Source organism: Caretta caretta, chromosome 17 (genome assembly GCF_965140235.1).
Source record: "Caretta caretta isolate rCarCar2 chromosome 17, rCarCar1.hap1, whole genome shotgun sequence".
Taxonomy (NCBI): Eukaryota; Metazoa; Chordata; order Testudines; family Cheloniidae; genus Caretta; species Caretta caretta.
In genome coordinates, this window is record NC_134222.1 from 8,034,888 (window position 1) to 8,058,369 (window position 23,482).

The 23,482-nt window shown below is 43.4% G+C and overlaps 1 protein-coding gene across 4 annotated transcripts in view; it reads right to left on the reverse strand.

Annotated features, from left to right (window-relative positions):
* Positions 1 to 23,482, reverse strand: part of ACACA (acetyl-CoA carboxylase alpha) — a 209,200-nt gene that overhangs the window by 49,048 nt on the left and 136,670 nt on the right. For all 4 annotated transcript variants that reach the window (XM_048824490.2, XM_048824488.2, XM_048824493.2 and 1 more), the window contains 3 exons: positions 6,318 to 6,461; positions 5,576 to 5,696; positions 664 to 760 (listed from right to left, as the gene is read on the reverse strand). In XM_048824490.2, coding sequence (XP_048680447.1) covers positions 664 to 760; positions 5,576 to 5,696; positions 6,318 to 6,461 — 362 coding nt within the window. The remainder of the gene's footprint in view (positions 1 to 663; positions 761 to 5,575; positions 5,697 to 6,317; positions 6,462 to 23,482) is intronic.

Here is a 23,482-nt window from a genome sequence, read left to right on the forward strand (position 1 = left end):
GGAAAAGTGATTGTCTCAGAAAGGAAGGTGAGCACCAGATGCAAGTCCCCAAGGCCGCTTGTCTCTGCAATGTAGAACTAGACTAAGATCAGTCTTGGCAGGTGCTAGTTTGGAAAAAGCTGCAGGTTATTCTATGCTGGGATCACTGCTGAGTTACTCTCTTTTCAGAGGGGGTAATAAAATTTAATAGAAACTTCAATTTCTCACTTGCGGAAAAAAAAAAAGTAAGTATCCCAGCAATCTGCAGTTTCTTCCAGTTTACTTCAGTTTTAGCTGGACTTTTATTTTGCAAGTCAAATGTGATCGTGAAGCAATACAGTCCACCAACTACTCTAAATTATGTCAGAGCCACAACAATGGGACCCCTCTGTATTACCATGTACAGTTGAAAGGTTTGTCCCAAGGAATCACCTGTGTCCCACCGAGGTATACTCTTTCCGCCCAGCATTATAGAAGGCAAAAGTTATCAAGCACCCTGGGACAGACCGAAGGAATCATCACTACATGTTCAATTCACATAGCAGAGACATGTACTGCTGAGATGTTAAATTTGTTATCCACATACATCCACTCACCAGTTTTGTCAGAATGTGTCAGCAGAAACACAAAGCATCAGTAAAAGCTAGATTTCTACAAAGGTCTAAAAAGCCTGTGGGTACTTACCTAGCTCTGCCAACCACAACTGTTTGTGCCCAGGGCTGCATGATCTCTAGGAATGATCCACTGTCAAAGAAACCACTTAACCACTGGCCTTTTTGAGCTACAAAAAAGAAAGCGGGGGAGAACATAAACAGCAGTTAAAATAGTAGCAAGACTCCAATTTAACAACTTGGGGGCTCAGCTGCGTTTTTTTGTCTATTTTTAAAAAAAAAAAAAACAGATGACAATATAAGGGAACATTAGACTGCTGAGCATTTGTCTGCCTTCAGCCATCATGTCCTATTTCATTTGCTAGTCTGCATAAAGAGAGTCATTTATCAGCAAAGGCATCATTTATTGTTAAACGATGGGGTCTGGATAGCAGAGGGACTTTGCATGCTTTTAAATAAATAACTCTGTTTTTTTCAAGACACTGCATACATTTGTCAAAAGGCTGCCAAGTCATTAAAGATGTTGTTTTTCAAAATACCTATTTCTATTTTCAAAACCTAGCTTACAATTTTCTCTCAATTCTGCCAAAAATGCTGTAGACAGACCCACATTTAAGAATAAATGAGCTAATGATATTTGAACACTAGACATTGCATTTGTGTGCATCATACGTTGGAAAAATAATAGGACTGAATCACTATGTATAGCCCACATGTATAGCCCATAAAGTGAATCCTTGCTCTACTAAAGATATACTACACAACGTGCATGTTCGTTCCAGATGCTACAGAGAACCATAATAGTTAGCATACTAGATCAGACTTTCCATCCAAGTCCATTTCCCTGCAAATGGTGATGGCCAATTCCTGATGCTTCAAAGACACAAACCCTTTTCTAACAGTGCTCCTAGATGATTGTGCAATGCTCAAGAGAAAAAAAAATCCTTCCTGACCCCTGAAGAAAATCAAGCTTGTGCCCTGAAGCATGATTACCTTGACTGTGCTACCCATACACAACTGGTTATAAAATTATCCAGTGCTTTGTAAGAGCAATCCATTATCTGACTTCATGTCCTCCTATATCAGTGATTGCAACAGACTGACCAGATCCCTGTGTGATGCAGCATTCTTGTTGACTGGTATTGTATATGCATTCAAAGCAGTTAATAGTGTAGCAGAGAGCAGGACCTTTAAAAACCGCTGGAGTCATAGGAGATTAAAGTGTATTTTTATGTATTTAATTTACAGACAGTTCTTTGGTTTTCACCAATGTAATAGCTGCACCTCCCTTACTCTTAGGGGATAAAGCCTCACTATTACACACCTGTGTGGCAGAGTGCAACACCATTACCTCCATTCTACAGATGGGAAGACTGAGGCACTGAAGATTAAGTAGCCCAGCTCTCCTGATTCCAAGTCCTGTGCCTTCACCAAAAGACTACCTTTCCTTCCTACCTCTTCTACATTTCTATGGATATTCATCAAGCCAAACACTGCCAGGAACAATAAAGAGAGAGGTTGCATCATTTTATGACATTAATGCTTGTACTCGTCTGTGCAAAAATAAGGGTAATCAAATGTCATGTTTCAGGGTGCAAGAGGACTGCCTGCAGGTGGCAGCAATGCATCATTATTAGAGAATGGACCCTAGATGCAAAGTTTGTACTGAGATCTACTTTCCGAACACAGATTTCTAAAACTAAGTATGCTCCGACACTGGATCAGGGCCAACCGTAACATTCAGCTCTGCATTCAGCTCAGGATTCTGAAATGACCCAGTGAAGTCCAAGGTTGTTAAATCCAGGATTTCAGTTTGGGCCCCATCTCTAATGAGTAGGAAAGGGAGCTATGGAGGGATTTGATTTTTCTCTGGTACTGGCCACTGTCTGAGCCAACATCAACAAAAGACAGGAAATGCTGAGAGGTCTGTTTTCCACAGTCCTCCAGACTGTAGAAGCCACAAGCACCAAATCATGGCACTCGGGATACTCTACTCACCCAGGCAATACAAATTACTCTGCAGGTAGCTGCTTTTCACTGAGCCCGCAACAAAGCTTGCGCAAAAACACAGCCTCCCAGCTTTACCCCTGGGCACACAGCTTCTGAGCAATGCTTTAATTTGAACAAGCACCTCTGCCTCCGCAAACCCAAGTCTAAAACCAATTAAAAGTGGAGATCCAAGCGAGCTAACCTCTGCTGACTTAAACAGGATGGAGAGTGTTTTATCAAGACCAAACTTGTAATTACTGTGTTCTACATTCCTTGCCTCTGTGGCCCCACTGTAAAATGTGACCATCCATTTCAAAATTATCTCTTTATCATGAGCCCAAAGCTGATCGTTTAGATTCTGGCCTCGTGTCCGGTGTCAGTTTGAAGAATATCACAGCACTATCTCCTCTAATAAATGGCTTTAACTTTTCACCTAGGAGATATCTGCTTTAACTTATCACGGAGAATCATCTGCTTTCCTTAACGCTTCTACTAAATTAAAATCTGAAGTCACTCGATTTGGAAGCTGGTGTTAGCTGCACTCAGACAGCTGGATGAATTACTGGAGAGACGATGAAAAAATATTATCCAAAACCGGAAAACTTAGTTTATCACAAATCTCATTTTATCCCTCAAACCTCATTAATAACAGCGGGGATAATGGTCACCTAGTTGGTAGCTTGTCCGCACATCTCTTGCACGCCTCCAAAAGGGAGCGGCAGGGGGTTCAATCTTTTGCGATGGTTCCAATCCAATTATTGTGTGAGGTCTGCCAAGCTAGTTAGTTAGAGATGGATTCCTTTATGATAAAAAGGAAAGGAGTACTTGTGGCACCTTAGAGACTAACCAATTTATTTGAGCATAAGCTTTCGTGAGCTACAGCTCACTTCATTTTATCCATCCGATGAAGTGAGCTGTAGCTCACGAAAGCTTATGCTCAAATAGATTGGTTAGTCTCTAAGGTGCCACAAGTACTCCTTTTCTTTTCGCGAATACAGACTAACACGGCTGCTACTCTGAAACCTGTCTTTATGATAAAGGCTTTTATTTGGGAGGTTTTAAATTCCAAAAAAGGGACAATTCCCTAACTATAAAAAGCAACTCTGAATTGTAGACATGCTCTCTTAAGTACTCAGAACTTACATACTATCATGTGTAAATTTTGGTTTTTTATCTCAAACTGTTTATTTCATAATCTCTGAAAAGTACATGATACATTTGGCTTCAGCACTCTGATTCCCTGCTCCAATCCGTTCTCTCTCCTTTCAAATAGTAACATTCACATGGCTTCTTGGTTAGTTACTGAAGCAGAGGAAAATATTTCCAGTCCAGGAGCAAACCTGGATAGTGTCAGGGTCATTTTCAAATCTCAAATGCATAATGTGTATTGCGATATATTCAGGGTGTGGTAGAAGGCTTTCCAGGAGGCCTCATGATGCATTTGAGATTGAAAATCTCAAAAGACACTTTCCTGTTAATCTTCAAGGAAATAAAATCAACCAGGACATCAGGGCAATGTCTGCGAGAAAATGTCATCTGGAAATCTACCTTCTGATTTCCTTTCAAACCCTAACTGCTCTCAAATGTATTCAGTGCAGAATGTAAAATAAAAAATTCTACTTTGGGAGAAAAGTGAAGAATTGTGCACTATCATTAGGGAACTTCAAAACTCAAGCAGAACAACTACAAAATCAAATCCACCTTCAGAAGCGCCCTTTGTCTTAATTGATATGATTTTGTAGAAGCAGACTGAGGGTAAAATTTTCAAAAACACCTACAGGACTTCGACACCCAAGTCCCATTTTAGAAGTGACTCAGGCATTTAGGAACCTAGATCTCATTGTAAGTCAGTGAGACTTAGGGCTTGTCTACACTTTAAATGCTACAGTGACACAGCTGCACTGCAGAAGTGCTTCAGTGTAGACACTCCGAGGCCAGAGACAGAATCCACCTCCACAAGAGCTGGTAGCTAGGTCAGTGGAAGAATTCTTCCATTAACCTAGCACTGTCTACACCGTGGATTAGGTCAGTTTAACTACATCAGGGGCGTGGATTTTTCCTGGGCTAACCTAACTTTTTAGTGTAGACCAGGCCTGAAGTCCCATTCTCAGAAAAAACTAAGGCCTAGTCTACACCTAAAATTTAGGTCAACCTAGCAGGCTGTGAAAAATTTCAGGAGTGACATAGTTATGTCAACATCACCCCCCCCACACACACCCAACCCCCACACCTCTCCCCAGTATATGCAGCTAGATGGATAGAAGAATTCGCTTTGATCTGGTCCTCTTTGAAATAGGACTAACCAAAGCAAGTTAACGAACTGTTAATGGGTGTCAGCAGGGTGCATGTGGACAGTTGACAGAGTCACACCCCAGCTTGCTGAGAAGTAAATGTTTGTGCAGGCAAGCTGTAAATCATGTAGGTGCTTTTGACAATTTTATGCTTAGTTTGGTTTCAATAGGCCACTTATTAAAATAGTTTTATTTAGTAATGCTGGGGTTTGCCAAAATTCAACCTCCTGTTTTTTACATCATCTTCTCACCTGGGTTTCTTCTATCTACATCTGACACACAAAAAGCCTGAATCTACAAACCTTTATGCAACTAGTCCTTACTCTCACAAATACTCCCACTGAAGTCTATGGAGTTACTTGCGTGAGTAAGAATTATCCGAGTGAGTAACAGTTTCCAATACATAAAAGATTCATCACAGACATGGTCATCCTTGCAGTGGCTTCAGCCCACTTAAATCCGAGTCAGTTGCTAATACAGTATCCCCACTTTTCTAATTATAACCACACCACTCTGAAGCTAGTAGGCAGCGGCCATTCAATACAGGATCATTAGCATACTATCAGTAACAATATTCAGTACTGATAAATGACAAAGTTACATGACTGAAGTACATATTTTGGAGCTCGGGCTGTCATTTGAATGCCAGTAGAGATCTTGAAACCAGCTGAACTCTCACACAACCTGTGTGACAGATGTACATACTTGGACTAGGACGTCCAGCCAACATCCAGCGGGGATCATAGGGAGTCTTGGTGGGAACAAACTCAATGACTCTGTCTATAGGATCCTTGATGGTGAGGGTAGGCACCGGACTGGATACACTCTAAAAACAAATAGCAAAACAAACAAATGGGATAAATTGTCCTACGGTATTCATGGCCCTGCACCAAACATTAGAAATGCAAATGAACTGGCTGATGTCATCCCAGTTCTTGCTGCATGTGAGCGCCCCCTTTCCAGACAATTCCAATGACTGCAGCATCCCGATGACTTTGCAAAGGTCTGAAGAAGATGGTACATTCACTTTGACACTTGCGTGAGACTTGGTTTGGCTTATTTGCACTTGGTTTGCTCTTGAGCTTCAGGTGCTGCCAGCATCTGCCGGGCTCGTGATTTAATTTTATAAAGGTGACCAAAGCCACCTGACTCATCCCACCCACTGTTTCCAGAAGACAGGTGATCTGTGCGTTTGCCTGGCTGCAGAGCAACTCACACCTACAGTAACTTTGCTGGGGAGGGGAAATTTTTAGCAAAATTTCTATAAAAGACAATCAACTGTACATGTAAAAACCCTGCTGCACAGATGACTATGGACAGTTTGCCAGAGAGGTGATGTGCACAGGGAATTGGCACTTCTCCAGTGGCCTCGGCAGAACTGAGTTAAGTGAATGCCATTAGCCAGTGTAGGCAACGCACCGTGCATTGCTGCACCAGCGAGACTTACCTTGGGCATATAGGACAGCCACTGCAGAATGGTGTAGATGCCTTCAAAATCATCACTCACAGTGCTGTGCGTCACACCATTGTTGTGCATGATCTGGACCCCACCCAGCTGGTTGTTTGAGGTGTACACCTCCCGTCCGAGCACCTTTCAGAAGGGGAACAGAAAGGGCAACAAAGAGCCACTATTCAGCCTGTCTCATGCCCGTGTGTGCATTCCAGTCCTACCATGCCAACAGTCACTGCTGGGGAAGCTCTTTGAACAGCAGCAGTAATAAATACCTGGACCATCTCTAGACCCCTGAGTGCTATATAAACATTCACTCTCCCGTCACCTTTTATTTCCCCTGCCTCAGTTTCCCCCATCTGTTACATGACTTGCCTTCAGTTACACAGCCAGAGAGTGGCAGAGCTGGGACTAGAAACCAGGTCTCCAGAGTTCAGTTCACTACACCCAAGCTTCCCTTGTGTAAAACACAGAAGTGGAACTGACACGTTTAGGCCTTTAAGGGGGAAAAACCACAGCCCTGCACAAAACCCAGTACAGAACGTGAGCACAGAAAGACCCGGTTCCTCCTTGGAGGGGGCAGGAAGAATAAGCCTGTGACTGCTGGACTTCCAACTCTCTTACGAGACTCCATCTCTAATCTCAGACCAAGCACTGCAGCTCTTTTCTCATTCTCCTGCTGTCTCTTTCCATTTGCCCTCTCACTGACTGATACGCTGATCTCTCGGTCACTCGGCTTTCTGCTCCACTGAGTCCATATTACTAACAACACCTCTGCCACAGCCAGTTTACCTCATGAAGGCCGGAGCACATCATTACAAAATAAACTCATAACTTTGACATTCTAGCAAATACATGCCGTTTGTTATTTTTATGGCTTGAGTCTTTCTAACAGGCAGAGGGCATTGCCTACCTGTTTCATTTAGATCTAAAACAAATTCAAACCAATCCCTCCACCCCCAGCCCCAAACAGCTAGTTTTGGGGGGAAATGGGGCTGTGGGAAAAACCCAGAGACAGAAGCAAACTTAAGTCATTAGGGCAGCATTGTCACTGAGGAAGTGAGGTTCAGATCTGGTTTCATCTTCATGAATGCAAATGACTTGAAGTTCTAAACTTCCCATAGGGAATGTAACCTATCTCGTTCAGAAAGATTTCAGGGAAATTAGTAGGGGGCTTAATTATTTTAAAGTCCCCTTTACAATAAAAAGTTGTTGAAATGATTCTATTATCCTGTGGTTTGTTGAGTGTATGTGCATGACTAGAATCAGAGTTAAGTATTGGCAGTCAATTTCAGAGGGGCAGATACCCTCAGCAACACTGCAGCTCCTGGTAATTTCCATGGGAGCTGCCAGCACTCGGCACCTCTCAGGATTTGGCCAAGAGCTGGGATTTCAATCCATCTAGATAGCATGCATAACTACCAAAGTTTTTGTAGATCATAAAACTAAGCTAAAGTACTCAGATCTTATTCTTCATGGCAACAATTGACCATAGCTGGGGTCTGGAAACCTCTAAGATCTGCGCCCATTCGCCCGGTACAAGCTCACTTGCCTCTGGAGTATGGAGGCACAGACATCAGAATTCTTTACAAACAAGTTAAATTCTTTAATTAATCCTCGTTAAACCCATGTGAGAAGGATATTATCCAAATTTTACACACAGGGAAACCAAGACAGAAGGGTTAAGAAACTTGCCCAACAGCTTGGCAGTCAATGTAAGAAATGGGATTTGAACTCTGGAGTTCCTCGCTCCCACTTCCCTTTATCTTCCCCATACACACACAAGAAAAATCTTGTGCTATGACCGGCATTTTACCCTCACAAATTGAGAAGACAGGAGTGAAGGTACAGGTTCAGGGACAGGAAAAGACTGGCCTCCAGATGTGAGACACAAGTCCAGCTAACACCTTCCACAGAGAAAAATAAAAATAAAAAGAATTTAAACTCCCTATCTTCAAATGAATGCAAACGTACGTACATGCAAAATGGGCCACTGCTTATCTAGAGACACTGTAGACAGCTCAGGTTTACTGCTGCTGACAGGCAATGAAAACAGTCTAATATACTGCCTGCTCTTGCCCTTAAATCCCTTTTTGGAGATCAAGATAAATACGCAGTTCCTTTTCCCGAGTGCTCCAGACATTTGAGTGAAGTGGCAGAGCACTGGGAGGCTCTGTGCCATTGAAATCACTGTGTAATACTGAGTGAGGGCCATATTTACTTATCAGTGTATTTGTCAGCAGAGGCATCATGATTCCCAGATGCATACAAAGTAATACTGATGAAAGGTAGCTCACCTAATTTGTGTGCCATACTACATGTATGTACACACATGGGCATGCACAAACCTATGGACTGAGTGCCATGGGAGGGATGAGTAATTTGAGTATATGCAATCTTGAAAAGAAAATTAAATTCTGGTTTAACCACCATTCAAGCACAAAGCAAACTACCCTACCACGTTCCCGGCACTACAGGGTGTGTGTGTGGGTGTGTGTCCCAGCATGCAAGCTGGCACTTAGGCATCCAACCGCTGGACTCCATCGTCCCCCACTTCTTTTGTGTGTGTTCTCCTATCTACTTACAAATGAGCAGAGAATCTGCCAACTCATCTCACATATATGGATTCAGACTGGATTTCAGCTAAGGTGCCAGAGGTTAAAAGGCACGGAGGGGCTAGCCAGCTTATAGACAATGATCATTTGGCTTGAGAAAAAAATTAATGCAATAGCTCATCCATTTAGCCCTGCTAACTACCTCATCTCTGACCTGAAAGGACTACATTTTTAAAGGCTGACAAGTAATTCAATCTCCAATTAACAATTTTAAATGGGGCAGTGTATATTACTGTATAAATGTTTCTGCAAGAAAATGTGCAAGGGTGAAGCAGAATGGAATGGCTAGAGAAGTACAATAGCAATGCCTGTACAATTAGGGGTGTTCTTCAATGGGACACACGGGCAGCAAAGACACTAATGCACTTTAGAAAAGCTGATAGATAATTTAGATAGACAACGCTACACAAGGCCCGTGTGCAAAAGGCCGCTTAGGAACAAGCTGTGTATCCAAAACCGTAACATACCCATTCAAAAAAGCAAACACCGACAACAGAGGTTCTGTGACAAGCCAAGCAGGTGGCTTTAAAATACCCTAGGAGGGAAGTGGTGGTGACTGGAGCATCTTACTCAAGAGAAAGTCAGGGCAGCACCAGCCAGCATCATCAGCCTTATGGTGAGCAGAAGTTCTATGGATCTGACCATGGTCAAAGAAGAGTTAACTTTGCACAGAGGCTACTTCCTAGGAGGAGAGGTTTCCAAGCACTTAAGGGCCGAGTAGAAAACCTAGCTCCCAAGCCCAGCAGCTATTGGACGCAGGGAAAGCATGGAGAAATAAGGAGGCGTGGCAAATGATGGTGGCTCTGATTTTTAAAAAGCACATGCATATTATACAGATATAATTGCATACTAGTACTTCTAACATCTCTTTTTATGCTTAATTTGATAGCGCAGATAATCAGAGCAGAATAGTCATTAACAAGGAAGCATTAGACACCAAACTTCTGAAACCAGATTGTCTGCTTAAAATTAAAATTTACTGGATCCCGACACTAAAAGAAAGTGAAAGTGCTACAAAAATCAGAAGGCTGTGTCCCCCTCCTCAATCCCTCCCCTGCCCCCTTCTCACACACTGCAATAAGGGGGAAAAGAAGCTATGGGGAGCGAGTGACTAATGCAGAGATGGCCCATAGCTGCCAGTAACAGAAGCACCTTCCCTTTCTGATGTTTCTAGGCAGGGGCCAGGCTGCACTTGATCCCCTGCTTTCTATCTCAATGTCTTTGCATTTTATATATAATTACAGCTTTCTGATACAGCAGCTCAGATCTGGCATTTCTGAGCAGCAGCAGACAGCTTCTCCCTTGATCTTGGAGGGGGATTAGTAAACAAGTCTGATTTTGTTTACACTAATAACCATCCCATCAATACCATCACAATGCTTCTCATAGCACATCCATGACAAATAATCTAGAAACTGGACTGAGACCAACTCATTCATACAGGCCTTGAGATGGAAATTACTTCTGGTCACTGCAGATCTGGGCCAAATTCAGAAAGGCAAACTAGACGTAAAAGACTCCACATCCCAGTGCTATCTCTTTAAGCCACCTAGAGCCCCATATTTTCACTAATTTAAGACAGACCTTTCGCACAGCTAAGTAGTAATATATTGAATAGCTCTATACAAAAAAACTGTACTTTAACAGAACATTACGGTTGCACAATTAAGTACTCAAAAGGAAATGCCAAATCTAATGTTGCATGCATTACAATATAGCCTTTAATTACATGAACAAATACTATTTCTCAGATAATGCAGTATTTTATACTACAACCTTAGATACATATGTAGTATCTATTTCAGTCTTTTCTACTTATTTAATGGACCATTATGACAATGAAATTAGTACCTATATTGACTTTGGGGGAGATTTTCAAAAGCACAAAGGGGAATTGGGAAGCTAACTGCCCTTTACTTCTTGGAAAATTCCCCTTCAACGTTAATATAAATGTCATGTTCTCGAAGATCGGTATGTTAATTTTGCCAGCACCCATGCACTCTAAATCTTAACAGCCAGCAGCCTTCCTTAGACACCTTTCCAACAACTGAGCTGTTACTCACTGAGGCAGTTAACTACAAAACTAGTTTTGCTGAAAACTTAGTGGCCTGTGTGTGTGAGCAAAGATGAAAGATCTGAGGAACTGAGAACACAGGGCTAGAATGGAAACGGTTATGGCAACCTTAAATATTGTGCTTGAACCTGCTATTATGTTCACACTATAGTGTGTGTGCACGCGCGCATATATAAGAATTGAACACTGCATTTTATACAAATAATAATAATGGTAATTTATATCCCACAGCTTATATAGTGTGTGTCAGAAATTAGAACTGGAAAAAGACACACACGATAGCTGGCAGCATTAATAAACACAAGAGAAATGATCAAAATAAGGGTCTCACAAAAATTCACATTTCACTGACTTAAAGCCAAAGTACACCTCTACCCCGATATAACGCAACCCTCTGTAACACAAATTCGGATACAACGCGGTAAAGCAGCGCTCCGGGGGGGCGGGGCTGCGGGCTCCGGTGGATCAAAGCAAGTTCCATATAACGCGGTAAGATTTTTTTGGCTCCCAAGGACAGCATTACATCCGGGTAGAGGTGTACCATTATTTGTGGCTGAGCCTCAGCACATCTCACAGCTTTCATTTTTATCACTCAGCACTTCTGCTCTGCACACGAACTTATCAGATGATGGGATAAATGGCATGTGGGTACAAGAGAACAGACCTAGATTAGGATGCCAACAGGAAGCACGTCCCTCGAAACGATGAAGAGCTGAGAGCTGTGCTTCTAAACACTGTTTCTTGAGTCTTTATCCTATTCACATGGTGGCATGAACACCTCCCTCCTCTCCTTCTGCGCTTCCTGTTGGAAACCGATTGCAGCTCTTGCATTTCTAATCTATGAATGTGTGCACTGCCTGCACTTTTAATTTACGAGCGTTCGGTGGGGGACCCTTCTGACTTGGGAACATATTGGCTCGGTCTAATGTCTGGAGATTATTAAAGTCAGAGCTATGCTCCACTATCAAGTCTACAGATCTTTTATTTAGAAGATATGGTGCTCTAAATGCACAAAGAGCTCCCTGTCACCTTCACATTAAAGCCCCTAGTGCCTGGTAAATGGAATTATATAGCTGTCATCTCCTTTCCCCAAAGTTTTAAGAGTACAATGGGCTCATTTTTTCACACTCCATCCCAGCTTCAGAACGAAGAGACCTACTTTATATTGATTTAAAGTCTCTGAAATAAATAAACCTGTTTCTCTACTGTGATTCACAAGAAATTCATGATACACTATTGCATGATATATTTCAAGCTCTGGCTCCAGCTCTCTTTTTCCTCTGGTGAGTGATGGGGGAGGTGGGAGGTGGAGGGGGGGCTGCAAAGCTGACAGCCTGATGGTTATAGGAGATGGCTGCTGACTGCAAATCCAGGCGCCAGCATTGGCGATGGAGGAGTTGGATTTGGGGGGCAGAGGGCAAGGGCGTGGGAAGAGAGCAAATACACTAGGATGCTCGAGGACAAGTGGGGAGGAGGCAACACACAGACCACATAACTGCAGCAAAGGGAAGTTAAGTACCTTACTGTAACTGAAGTTTTTTGAGATGTGCGATCCCTCTCTGCATTCCACTGAGGGTACGTATGGACTCCATGTGCCCGAGACCAAAAAGTTCTTGCAAGCAGTGTGCCTGTGCCCATGCTCTCCTTGTGCTCACACCAAAAGGCATAAGGGATGGGGCGGACCGACCACCTCTCCAGTTTCTTCTCTACCATGAATCTTGTCATGATCCGAAGCAACGGGGTAGGAGGGCAGGCAGTGGGATACAGACAGGGAGCGCACATCTCTAAGAACTCATTACAATCAGGTAAGTGACTTCCCTTTCTTCTTTGAGTGCTGGTCCCTATGTGTTTCTCACTGTGGGTGACTGACCAGCAGTACTCAGAGAGGAGGGAGATGGGAGGATGCCAGTGATATAGCTGCTGGTAGAACAGCTGTCCCAAAGGATGTCTGAGTCCAAGACTCCCCTGCTGATGCATCCTTTGGGACAGTAGCATCTGTCCAAGGTGCCCATTTGATATTTGCAGGGTAGTTAGGTGAATGTGAGGATGGAACGCCATGTAGCTGCCCTGCAAATATCAAACAGGGACACCTCTTCAAGTCATGAGGAGGGCTGGTAGACTTCCTCTCCGTAAGATCTAGGTGCCTGGCCTCCTTATCTGCAGGGGTTGGCCTTTGGATGATGATGTCTGGATCTTTCCATGACCGCCTGAACCATCCAGGAGTTTGAGGCAGGATGGGTGAGCGAGAACTCCACTCCCTTAGTCATGGCAAAGTATTGCTTTTCTGCCTTCTTGGGGGTAGGGGCACAGGGAACGGCCGCGTGCTGTATACACCTTGTCAGGTCTGGTATAGCTTAATTTACAGACTGTGAAACCCAATTGGATTCTGGAGGCTGTAGTATAGCCAGGAGCTTAGGTCGAGAGTAGTGGACCTCCTCCTAAGGAGATTAGGAGCGCTTGCGCCATTCTCCGTAACACCTCTTGAAATGGTCTATGATCACCTGGGGGAGGTGGTGAGGCTGGAGCAACCACCTCATCGGGTGATGAGGATGATATCCCTGGGGCTGCTGGCAGTAGCAGCTCATCTTCCTCAAGCTTGGGGAGAGGTTCTGGTTGACCTCTTGTAGAAGACAGGTGATCTGACTCCCTGTTGGATCACATGGATTCCAGGTATCATGCACAGGGATCCCATGGGCCCCAATAAGGCCAGATGAGGGAACAAAAGTATGTTGCAGCAGTGCCCAAGGCATTTGGTGCCACCAGTCCTGAGGAAGCAGTCCTTGTTTGTGTGCCTGAGCCTGGTTCCAGGAGATTCCTGATCCCTTCAGGGCTCAAGGTGAAGAGAATCTGGTTCTACCACTACGTCTGACTGTCCCAGCAATGAAAAGGTCAGATCCGGCTCCATCAATCCCATTGACGGGAAACTGTGGTTAGTGGATGGGTTAGGAGGTAGACTCTGTTCAGAGAGTCCTCAATTCCCACTGGTGCTAGAGTCTCTCTGGTGAGGACTGATCCCAATAATGAGGAAGATTAGTGAATATCTTCATCCTCCCAAACCCACAGAGTGGTAAAAGTCACCGGCCCCTTCGGAGAATGTCTCTTGTCATTTCATACCACCGGAGTAGAGGTAAATAGCAGTTTGTTACAGGATCATGGCAGTATCATCAATGAATGAGTCTCTACCCTGGTGGGTTTCGAGGGCACCGGTGGTTCCCAGTCCTTCAGGTTCAAGGGTTTCATTTTACTTGATACCGCTAAGTCCCCGAGGCTCAGGCATGAAGACAAACCTTGGACAGGTCAGGGAGGGATTTCTCCTCTTCGAACGTCTAGGAGTGGATCTGGTTTTATGTTTGTGAGAGTATCCCTTACTCTCAGATGAAGCGTCTTTCCTTTCTCTCCTTTTCACTCTGGAATCCAAGGCAGTACTAGGAGGCATACTCCTGGCTGACATACAGGGGAGGGGGTCTCCTCAGCCTGCATCTGACTAGGACTTCACTGCACACGATATAAGATGTTTTTGAAGCCAAAGTTCTTGTGCTTGTTGTGTTCGTCTGGGAAAAGACCAGCAGATACTGCACTTAGCGGAGATATGAATTCCTCTCAGGCAGGGGAGGCAGTTCTGATGGTTGTCGCTGACTAGACAAGACCAGGGGCAGGAGACTGCAGTTTTTGAAACCTGGTATCCTGGGCATATCCTAAATTCCTTTGGAAATGATCAAAACACTAATGAGCATCAAAAACCTAAGACTAATACATATGAATGTCTACATTACAGGAAGAAGAGACGGGATCAGTGGAGGGTTCCAGTGTGGCAGTAAGCAGGAAGTGGAGAGGCAGTCGTGCCATCTTGCCTATTATACCCTCTGTGCAGAGCACCAGAAGCCCAGGCTCCAGCTGAGCAAGAAAGTCTACACTGCTATTTTTAGCCCATCGTGCGAGCTCAAGTCTGTTGACCTGGGAGCTGAGACTCGCAGCCGCAGGTTGGTTGGGTGGAAGCTTTTTGTTTTGGTTTTTTGCGGTGTAGACCTACCCTCAGGCTCTCTCTCAGGATCTGTTCCTAGTCTCCTCGTTTACGCACAAACCCCTCCGATCAGCGTCTGGTAGTGCTTTCCACACTAGGGGTGTGTCTACATGGTGAGAAAAATACCTGGGGCAGTGAATTTCAGAGCCCAGGTCAGCTGACTTAGGCTGCAGGGCTAGAAATAGCAGTGTAGACATTCAGGCTTGGGATGGAGCCAGGACTCTGAGACCCCTCTCCCCACGCAGGGGCTCAGAGCCCAGGCTCCAGCCCAAGCCTAAACATCTACACTGCAATTTTACAGCCCAAGCCCCGTGAGCCTGAGTCAGCTATCCCAAGTCAGGTGTAGACATCACTTCCACTTGTGCTGGTAACCCATCTACTTTGCAGGAAGGAGGCAGGCTAGTACCAATAGCCGTGTGCCCAGAAGGACAGAGAAGTTCTCTCACAACTCACTGAGCAAGAATCAGAGTGACTGAGCTTACTGCAGTACAAAGAACCATCAGCTATGCCCCCATCTAGCAACACACATGTACAGCACCAGTGAGGAGACAGTGATACAGTATGGCTTTGCAGGGTGGCTATGCACACCCAGACTCAGCACACCTGGGTGCCAATCACACAACTCTGTGGTGAAGATGTTCCCTGAAGGCCACCAACCCCTGTAATGCAGTCATCACTGGGGTGAAATGTGGGAACTGGTTAAAAAAGCACAGCAACACTACACAACATGTTCACTGGAAACTACAGAGAGAAATTCAGGTAGGGAGAATGTGGGCCAGTATGCTAGAGGTAGCAGTCCCTATTCAGAGGAATAAACATCCACATATACATGCAGGTATCTGCCCAGCTTTATACACATACAGATGTACTAACAGAGCTCCATATTAAAAGTGATAGATATTTGTGCAAAGGAAAATTAAAAAAAGTCAACAGAAATCTATTAAACTTTCTTCCCTCAGCAAACATAAAGGGACTGGTAATGGGAGGTCTGGAATGTAAATCGTCTCTAATGGGAACAATATACAAATATAACCACTTAAAACAAGGCAATTAAAAATAAACTGAATAAATGGAGATAGGTGTTTATTTTTTTGAAAATACTTGCATTTGCCTGAAGTCCAAGCATCTGTCCTGCTTATGTTCATTTCTCTGCAGAGAACTGAGAACCTTTGTGTTACCAAGGGGGCCAACTGCAACATACTCCTAGTGGGCCAATACAACATGCACCCAACCTACCTAAAAAGGAAAAGCTTCCAGTGCCCCTCAAGGGGGTGATTTAAAAAGAACAAGACACTCTCTTCCCCCTATTACCAACACTGGGTAATTGATATTGGCTCCCTTGCCTGAGCTGTACTCAGATTCGGGCTCCCAACACAAATTGACTTTGCTGGGGCTGAGAGTAATGACTGTCTACGGTGGAGAGGTGCAGTGCAGTTCAGTAGCACACTGAGATTCTGCACCTGTTCCAAGATGGTTGAGTGACCAAAATGCCCTCCGTCAGCAAATCACTCCGTTGCTCCCACAGCATCCTCTAATGCATCCATCCAAGACACAGAGCCAGCAGCCCCTCCTCCTTCCCCCACCACCCTGAGCCAAGAACAGGGTAACCTTGGTGAGATTCACAAGAGGTACTGACTCATGTTTAATGCTGGTGGAGTGTCAATTTCCGTTTGACATTTCTTAGGCCCGCTTTGATTAGCATTCTCAAACACACTGCGCCCATACGTATCCGCCTAAATAGTCTTGCTGTGCCACTACAGAAAGATTCATATCATGCATTAATAATTATAATGCTTCTTTGAATGACAGGGATGGCACTTGCTGTTCTAACTCACATGATTGCTCTCACATGATTGCTTTGATCTAATCCCAAGACTGGAGTCAACTTGAACAGGCACCAAGGCATCCCTGCCTCGTTTCTCAAGAAGAGAGCTTTGCACAGTCCATATTTTAAAGCAAAAACACACCAAACCAAACCCCGCTCCCCCCTAAACTGACAACAACGTATCCAAAGAGGTTTTTATTTTTTTTTTTTTCACATTGTGAAATTGGAGGGTAAGTAAGAGAACTACAGAACTACATGGAAATCACAACACTGCTCTGACGTCAACCCACCAAAGTTAGGACAATTCAGAGAGGAGTCTAAAATGCAGGGATATTCTTTTATGGATGTATGCAAAGGGATTGTTAGGGATTTTTTTTTTAAATGCAGATTGTCAAACCAATCCTCAGAGCTATTATGTCCTGTTGTATCAACAAGTCCCTAGGGACTCATTCTTAGGCACATGATTGACACAAATACTACCCTATCTTGACACAATATGATGCCTATCATGTTAATGGCTTTGCCATGCCTGTGCACGGTGTCTGTGTTAATAAAAGCTGCATTCATAAAGGTCATCGGACATGCAGTGGCATTCTTCTTTCTTTTTAAGTTTATTTCTAAGATATTCAAAATGCAAATTGTGAATTACCAAACTGTAAAGTTTCCATTAATCTCTCTCCCATACCCCCACAGCCTCCTTAATTGGAGTTGAAGAAAAACCCAAACAAATTGGCATGCTCAGAACCTGCTTGTTTTTAATTTGTTGGGGGAGATTACTGGACTTTTCAAGCTGTAAAATGCAGTATTTTGAACAGATACTTAAAATAAGATCATTCCCAGGCCAAGTCCTTGTAGTCACAGTTCAGTCTTGGAGTGAATTTTCACAGCCAAGTAACAAAGCCTCATAAAGCTGGAGGAATATGCAAAATGTTGGCTGGACTGTAAATGCAGCAGGGCTGGCAGGTGCTCCTCTCCATGTAACTCTAAATAATGATCTCATATGTGTAGCACTGTCCATCTGAGGAGTAAAATGTACTTTACAAATAAATATTAATGAATTAAGCTTTCAACCCCTCCTGCAAATTGGGTAACTCTTATTGTCCCCATTTTGCAGAAAGGTTAAATGACATATCCAAGGTCACAGCAAGTCAGTGGCAGATATGGATCTAAAGCCCAGATCTTCTGACCCTCAGTCCTGATTTTCAGTATTGTTTTAAACATTTTGCATTTGCTTTGTTTCTGACTGTCCATCCGTTCTCCTCACACCTATGTACTGACACCTGCTGACAGCAGGTTATATTGGCCAGGTATAAGCTCCTACACCTGCCTAGTAGTTAACGTCTTTCTTTTAAAATAATACAAGCCAAGTTAAATTTTGGATCTTCATGACAGACCAAACCAATGAGATTAGCACTTGTTAAAATAAACAAAACAAAACTATTTGTGCACACACACTATTTCACAGAAATGAAAAGATAACGTATCGGATCGTTAGCCCACTAGAGCATTTGGAATTTGATGGGGACAGAATTCAGATTCTCCTGCAGAACTATTAGAGATTCTAAAAGAGAATCTCTACCATTGTTAGTAACATAAGGCCTATGATATACCAGCAAGCAGGTCTGATAATGTACATTAGGAGATGCTGCCATACAAATTCACTAGCCTGATAAGTATAATGAGCATCTCAAGGTATTTAGCCATACAATACTGCCCAGAGCTGATGCAAATTTCTTGGTCATTGCTCTACCCACTGGGAACTCCTTTGGCATGCAGGTGACTCAACATAGCTGCACGCATTCCATGGTGCAAAAATAAATAAATAAATAAATAAAGCAGCTAAGTGGGCTGCTCATGGACCTGTACGTAACATCAGAAAGATTTATGTTAGGATGTCCAGAGATGAAAGGCCATTTTATTAATCTAGTACCCAATGAATCTCCATATACCTGAATCCTGCTCTTGCTAGACACAAAATTTGGGTGCTTTTTTTATTTTTCTCAATAACTGTACCATAATTTAGGGACTAACCTAAACTTCATTGAAAGCATGTAATAAAATTGCAGAATAAGAGGCCATTTTTTTCTCCTCTCCCTTATCTTTGGTATGTGATCAGAACTTACTTCAGTTTCAGCAATTCATGTTGATTATTTATTTTAATGGAGTGAATTCAGGGAATGGCTTATGCCCAGCTCAAGCAGACGTTGTCAAGACTCCCCCACACTGCTCGGCCAACGCACTATAGTTGAGACCAGCAATTCTCCCATCCTTCAGTTATTTCAATTCTGGGGCTTTTGAAATTGGGCTGAAATGTGCAGTGCAATGCTTTTGCAATGCTGACTATTAGTCAATTTCAGCATTTATTATGAGTTCCAGGGAAGACTGTGCTAAGTTCTCCCTCCGCTCTTGTTTGCAAGGCTCAGGAACCTTTCCTTAGGAGGAAAAAGTATCAACATGCCTCAAAGTAAAAGGAGTATTTTTCTTTGGAAAAAGGACTTGTGGTTTCTTTGCTTCCCTGTTAGGATCATCTACTGCCCTAGCTGACCGGGATAGGTCTGGTATAAAGCAAATACAATAAGGGAAACAGATAAGCAAAGAACTTCAAAAGGAAGAGGTGCACCTTTGAGGGCACGGAGGAGCGTTTTAGGCATTGTTGTAACAAGGGGAATCCTAGAACTTAAGTTATTTGTAAGGATATACAGAGCAGAGCACTGTCATTCCATCCTCCTTTCTTTGAAGTAGGAGAAATGCCAATGATGGAAGGAAACAATCTAGGAAGCCTGGACCAAAGACAGTTTAAAAAAAAGACAACACATCAAGTGGTGACTACAACAACCTAACCAGCCACAGAGTAATGATTCACTTTGTGGTAGCTGTGAGCACTCAGCACTTTACCAGGCACTAATCACGTCAAGCGCAGGACATCCCATGTCAAGGTATCATCTGCCCACTAAACAGTCAGCCCTTGCAAATATTCTAGGAGAACCCTGAGTTGTTTTAAAACGTTTGCTTTCAAAAGACCCTCTGGTTTTGTGACCAATGCAAACATTCCGATTTCCCTGGGGTCACACAGTGAATCAGCGGCAGAGCCAGAAATAGAATTTAAGGGCCAGATTCCTGGCTGGTGTGAGCTGTGGAGCAGATGTCACATGGATCAGAAGCAAGTAAAGTTGAGATGAACACCTCCCCTTCCTCCCAAGCTAAAGAGCTACAGTTCACATAGGTCTAGCTTTCAGCAAAAAAGTCAATGGGTTTAAAAAAAAAAATAGATTAAATGTTTATATATAGACATACATACCCCAAAGTTCTGATCTTTTTATTCTTATCTATGAAATGGATATAAATCTCTCAGGCTTCAGGGCACAAGCCAACCTCTAAGTGATGGGAGTCAGGAAGAAACTTCCTCTCTAGGCAGATTATTCCACAGTTCTCTACTATGGGGTACTGACCCTGGTGGGAGATGGGATCCTGGACTAGATGGATCATTGGTGTGATGCATTATGGCAATTGCTAAATGTTCCCACTCTGGATGTTGCATAATTCAGTACACCTGTTCACATTCCTGCCCAATTGACTCTTCACTCCTAATCCTACTCTATCTTAAATGGTAATGTCCCCATTACCACAGCATCTAGGAACCAAAGGTTTCAGAAAACAATGAGCACCCTCCCAGTGAAAATCAGCATCCCTTAAGCTGTCCCAAGGCAAGCACCCCACTAACTGAGGCATTTCAAATCACTAGTCACTTTTGAAAGTCTCGGCCCAATTCCCAAGCCCCAGCCTAGCCTCCATTAACACCGGCCCCCCTCAAACTCAAGTCCATAGCTAAGACCTCACTGTACATCACTGTTTACATTAACAAAACAGTCAAAACGCCGAGAATCCCATTAGAAGAAGAAAAAAACCACAGAGATGCAAACTAATTATAAACAGATCAGCTAAGGATTGGGAACATCAGGTGTGCACTGAAATGGAGTGCAGTTATAAAGGCTTGAGCCATGTATGCAATGCATTAAATTAGGAGTGCAAGGCTCTTCAGCCTTACTTCTATTAAAAGGGAAACAAATTGTAATTTACATGTTACTGCATTCCACCAGGACAACAGGCAGCATGTCATCTATCTCATTTGAAATTGCACCATGTTAGGCCAGTGATGAGGAAAGGAAGGTGGGGGGAGGGGGAAGGAAGGGGAGGGAGGGAGGGAGGAAAAGTTTAAAAAAAAAAAAAAATCTGCCTCAGCAAAAGTTTTCATTAAAATTTTAGACAAATGATCTCTGTGTCCTTCTCCCATGCTGCCTGGGGCTCCATGCTATTTCTATGCAAATAACAACCTCGTGGTTTATATCTTATTATTTCCACCGGAGCTGCAGCGACATGACCCGAGACGTGTGCGAGGTAGACAGAGAAAGAGAGAGAGAGAGAGAGAGAGAGAAAGGGAGAGAGAAAGAAAGAGAGAGAGAGATGGAGTGGGTGCTCGCTGAAGTGTGAAAAAATATTGTCAGGAGTGAGCGGCAAGAACAAAAAAAAAATTGCAGGGATAACGTGTTTATTTCAGCCCTTCTCCCCATGTGAACTGGCACCTTTTAAAATTCATTGGGCATCAGGCGATCATGCACAATCCATCTGCTTTCACTTTATCATTTGCATTTCATGCCTCCTGGCTTTTGATGTGCTGATACTTTGATGCAGTCAGGAGATGCGCATTATCATTATTTCAATTTTCAGGGGGGTCAATGCGCTCAACACACACGCACACACACACGGAATAAAATGTCATTTCCACCTCCCCACTGCCTGCTTATGCTCAATGGGGAAGACAAAAGGGGGTACAGAAAAGACATGGTCCTGGAACCCCCACACATAGCATCCTTCCCAATTTATACCATCGTATGAGTCTGGGCTGTAAATGAAGGCAGATTCATCATGATGCGGGAGGGGAAGGATAAAGAGAAGCTGTGGTACAGTTTCCTTTTTCACATCTGGTAGGCGAAGAGGTTGATAGCATCCTTAATGAATCTGCACAAAATCTGGTGTCTTATGGTGATTTGACTCCATACTTAAAGAGCACTGACACGGACATAGCAAAGCAGCCAGCACATGATTAGATAACCTCCAGAACTGATCATTCCCTTCAGCTAAAAATGATAATGCATTTCAGCCCATTGTCTAAGTTACAGGCTGCAGCCTGCTTTTGGCAGCTAGACCTTTCCCTCTACAACCCTTGGGGCTGGCTTTACCTAATTAAAACGAACAAGATCAGCAACAGATGAGGTAGTATGTTTTATTTTTCATGATTTTTTTTTTAAATGAAAAAGATCCCAGTGTTTTGTAGCAAGAATCAAATGAAACAACCTTCCAGACAAAAATGCTGCTTCTCTGGAAGCCAAGACACTTTCATGTCTGTGGGAATCTCCATATGCAGCTTATTACCCAAGAAGCAAAGTGAACATTTAAAGCCAGAAGAGGAAGACGACATTTTGAAAACTCTGTGTGTGTGTGTGTACATATGAAAGTGCACGTAAGTAACTGTTATCACCTACAAAAACACTAGCATGTAAGTTAGTACTGTAAATTCCATCCCAAATCTCCAGGAATATGTGGCTGATAGTTGACAGCAAAAAGACGAAGAATTACTTGCATTTGACTATGTTGGAAAATTTTCACTCCCAGCTGTAATGCAAAGAAGCAGTGTCTTTTTAATCTAACTAGGTTCTTAAGTTGGTGTCAGTAACCAATGTATGTGAGCACGTAAATTCCGTAATCACTAGCTCTCCCGACTGGAGCAAGGGATGACGTAAATCTTTTATTGTAACTCTGATAAGGAAATGCTTTGTTTTTGCTCCAGAGGGCACTCCTCAATCCAGCCATCCCACATAAGTAGCATCAGTAAGTCTCACTTGCTTATCACCGAGAGCCAAAACTAAAACTGATACAAAGATCCTTCTAGAGTTTTATATAAGCAAAGATCGAAACAAACAGGATACTTCATGCCACGGAGTAGTTTCTCCACTGCTACAAGGGAAGATCCTGTTTAATCAGTCTTTGGCTAATGGGCGCACGGCCTACCAGCCAAAGGAAAATTCAAATGAATTCTCCCTCTGGAATTCAAGGGCAAACTGTTTCTCTCCTCTGCACATAAGAAGTGGGATACTGAGCATAAATCTGAAACAGCCACTGCTCTGGTGGTACAGTGATCTAAGAGAATTAGCCTTTGACTCTTAGTTCAAACCCTGTTTAAAATCTCAAGTGGAATGGGTTTGGTCATCTCAGTTTAAGCCCCAGCGGACATTTATCCGTGTCCCACGTAGCTCACGCACACAGCTGTCCCTGTTCAAGAGGTGCATGACTGGAACAGCAGAGATAGGAGAATCAGGATCATAGTTATCAGGGAGTCACACTACTCCAAATTCAGGTGTGAGTCTAGATTCCAAGCCTCCCAAAAGTCAGGAGTTTTCAGATACATGGTTTAGTTTCAGGTACAACTTTCCTATTGCCAGAGCTGGCGGGGCCCACTGGAGTGGAGGAACAAAGGGAGACACTGAACTACCAACTGTTCAGCTAACACGGTGATGGGTGCAGTATAAGAACCTAGATAGCCCTCATCATCTGTTCTGTTCTAAGTGCATT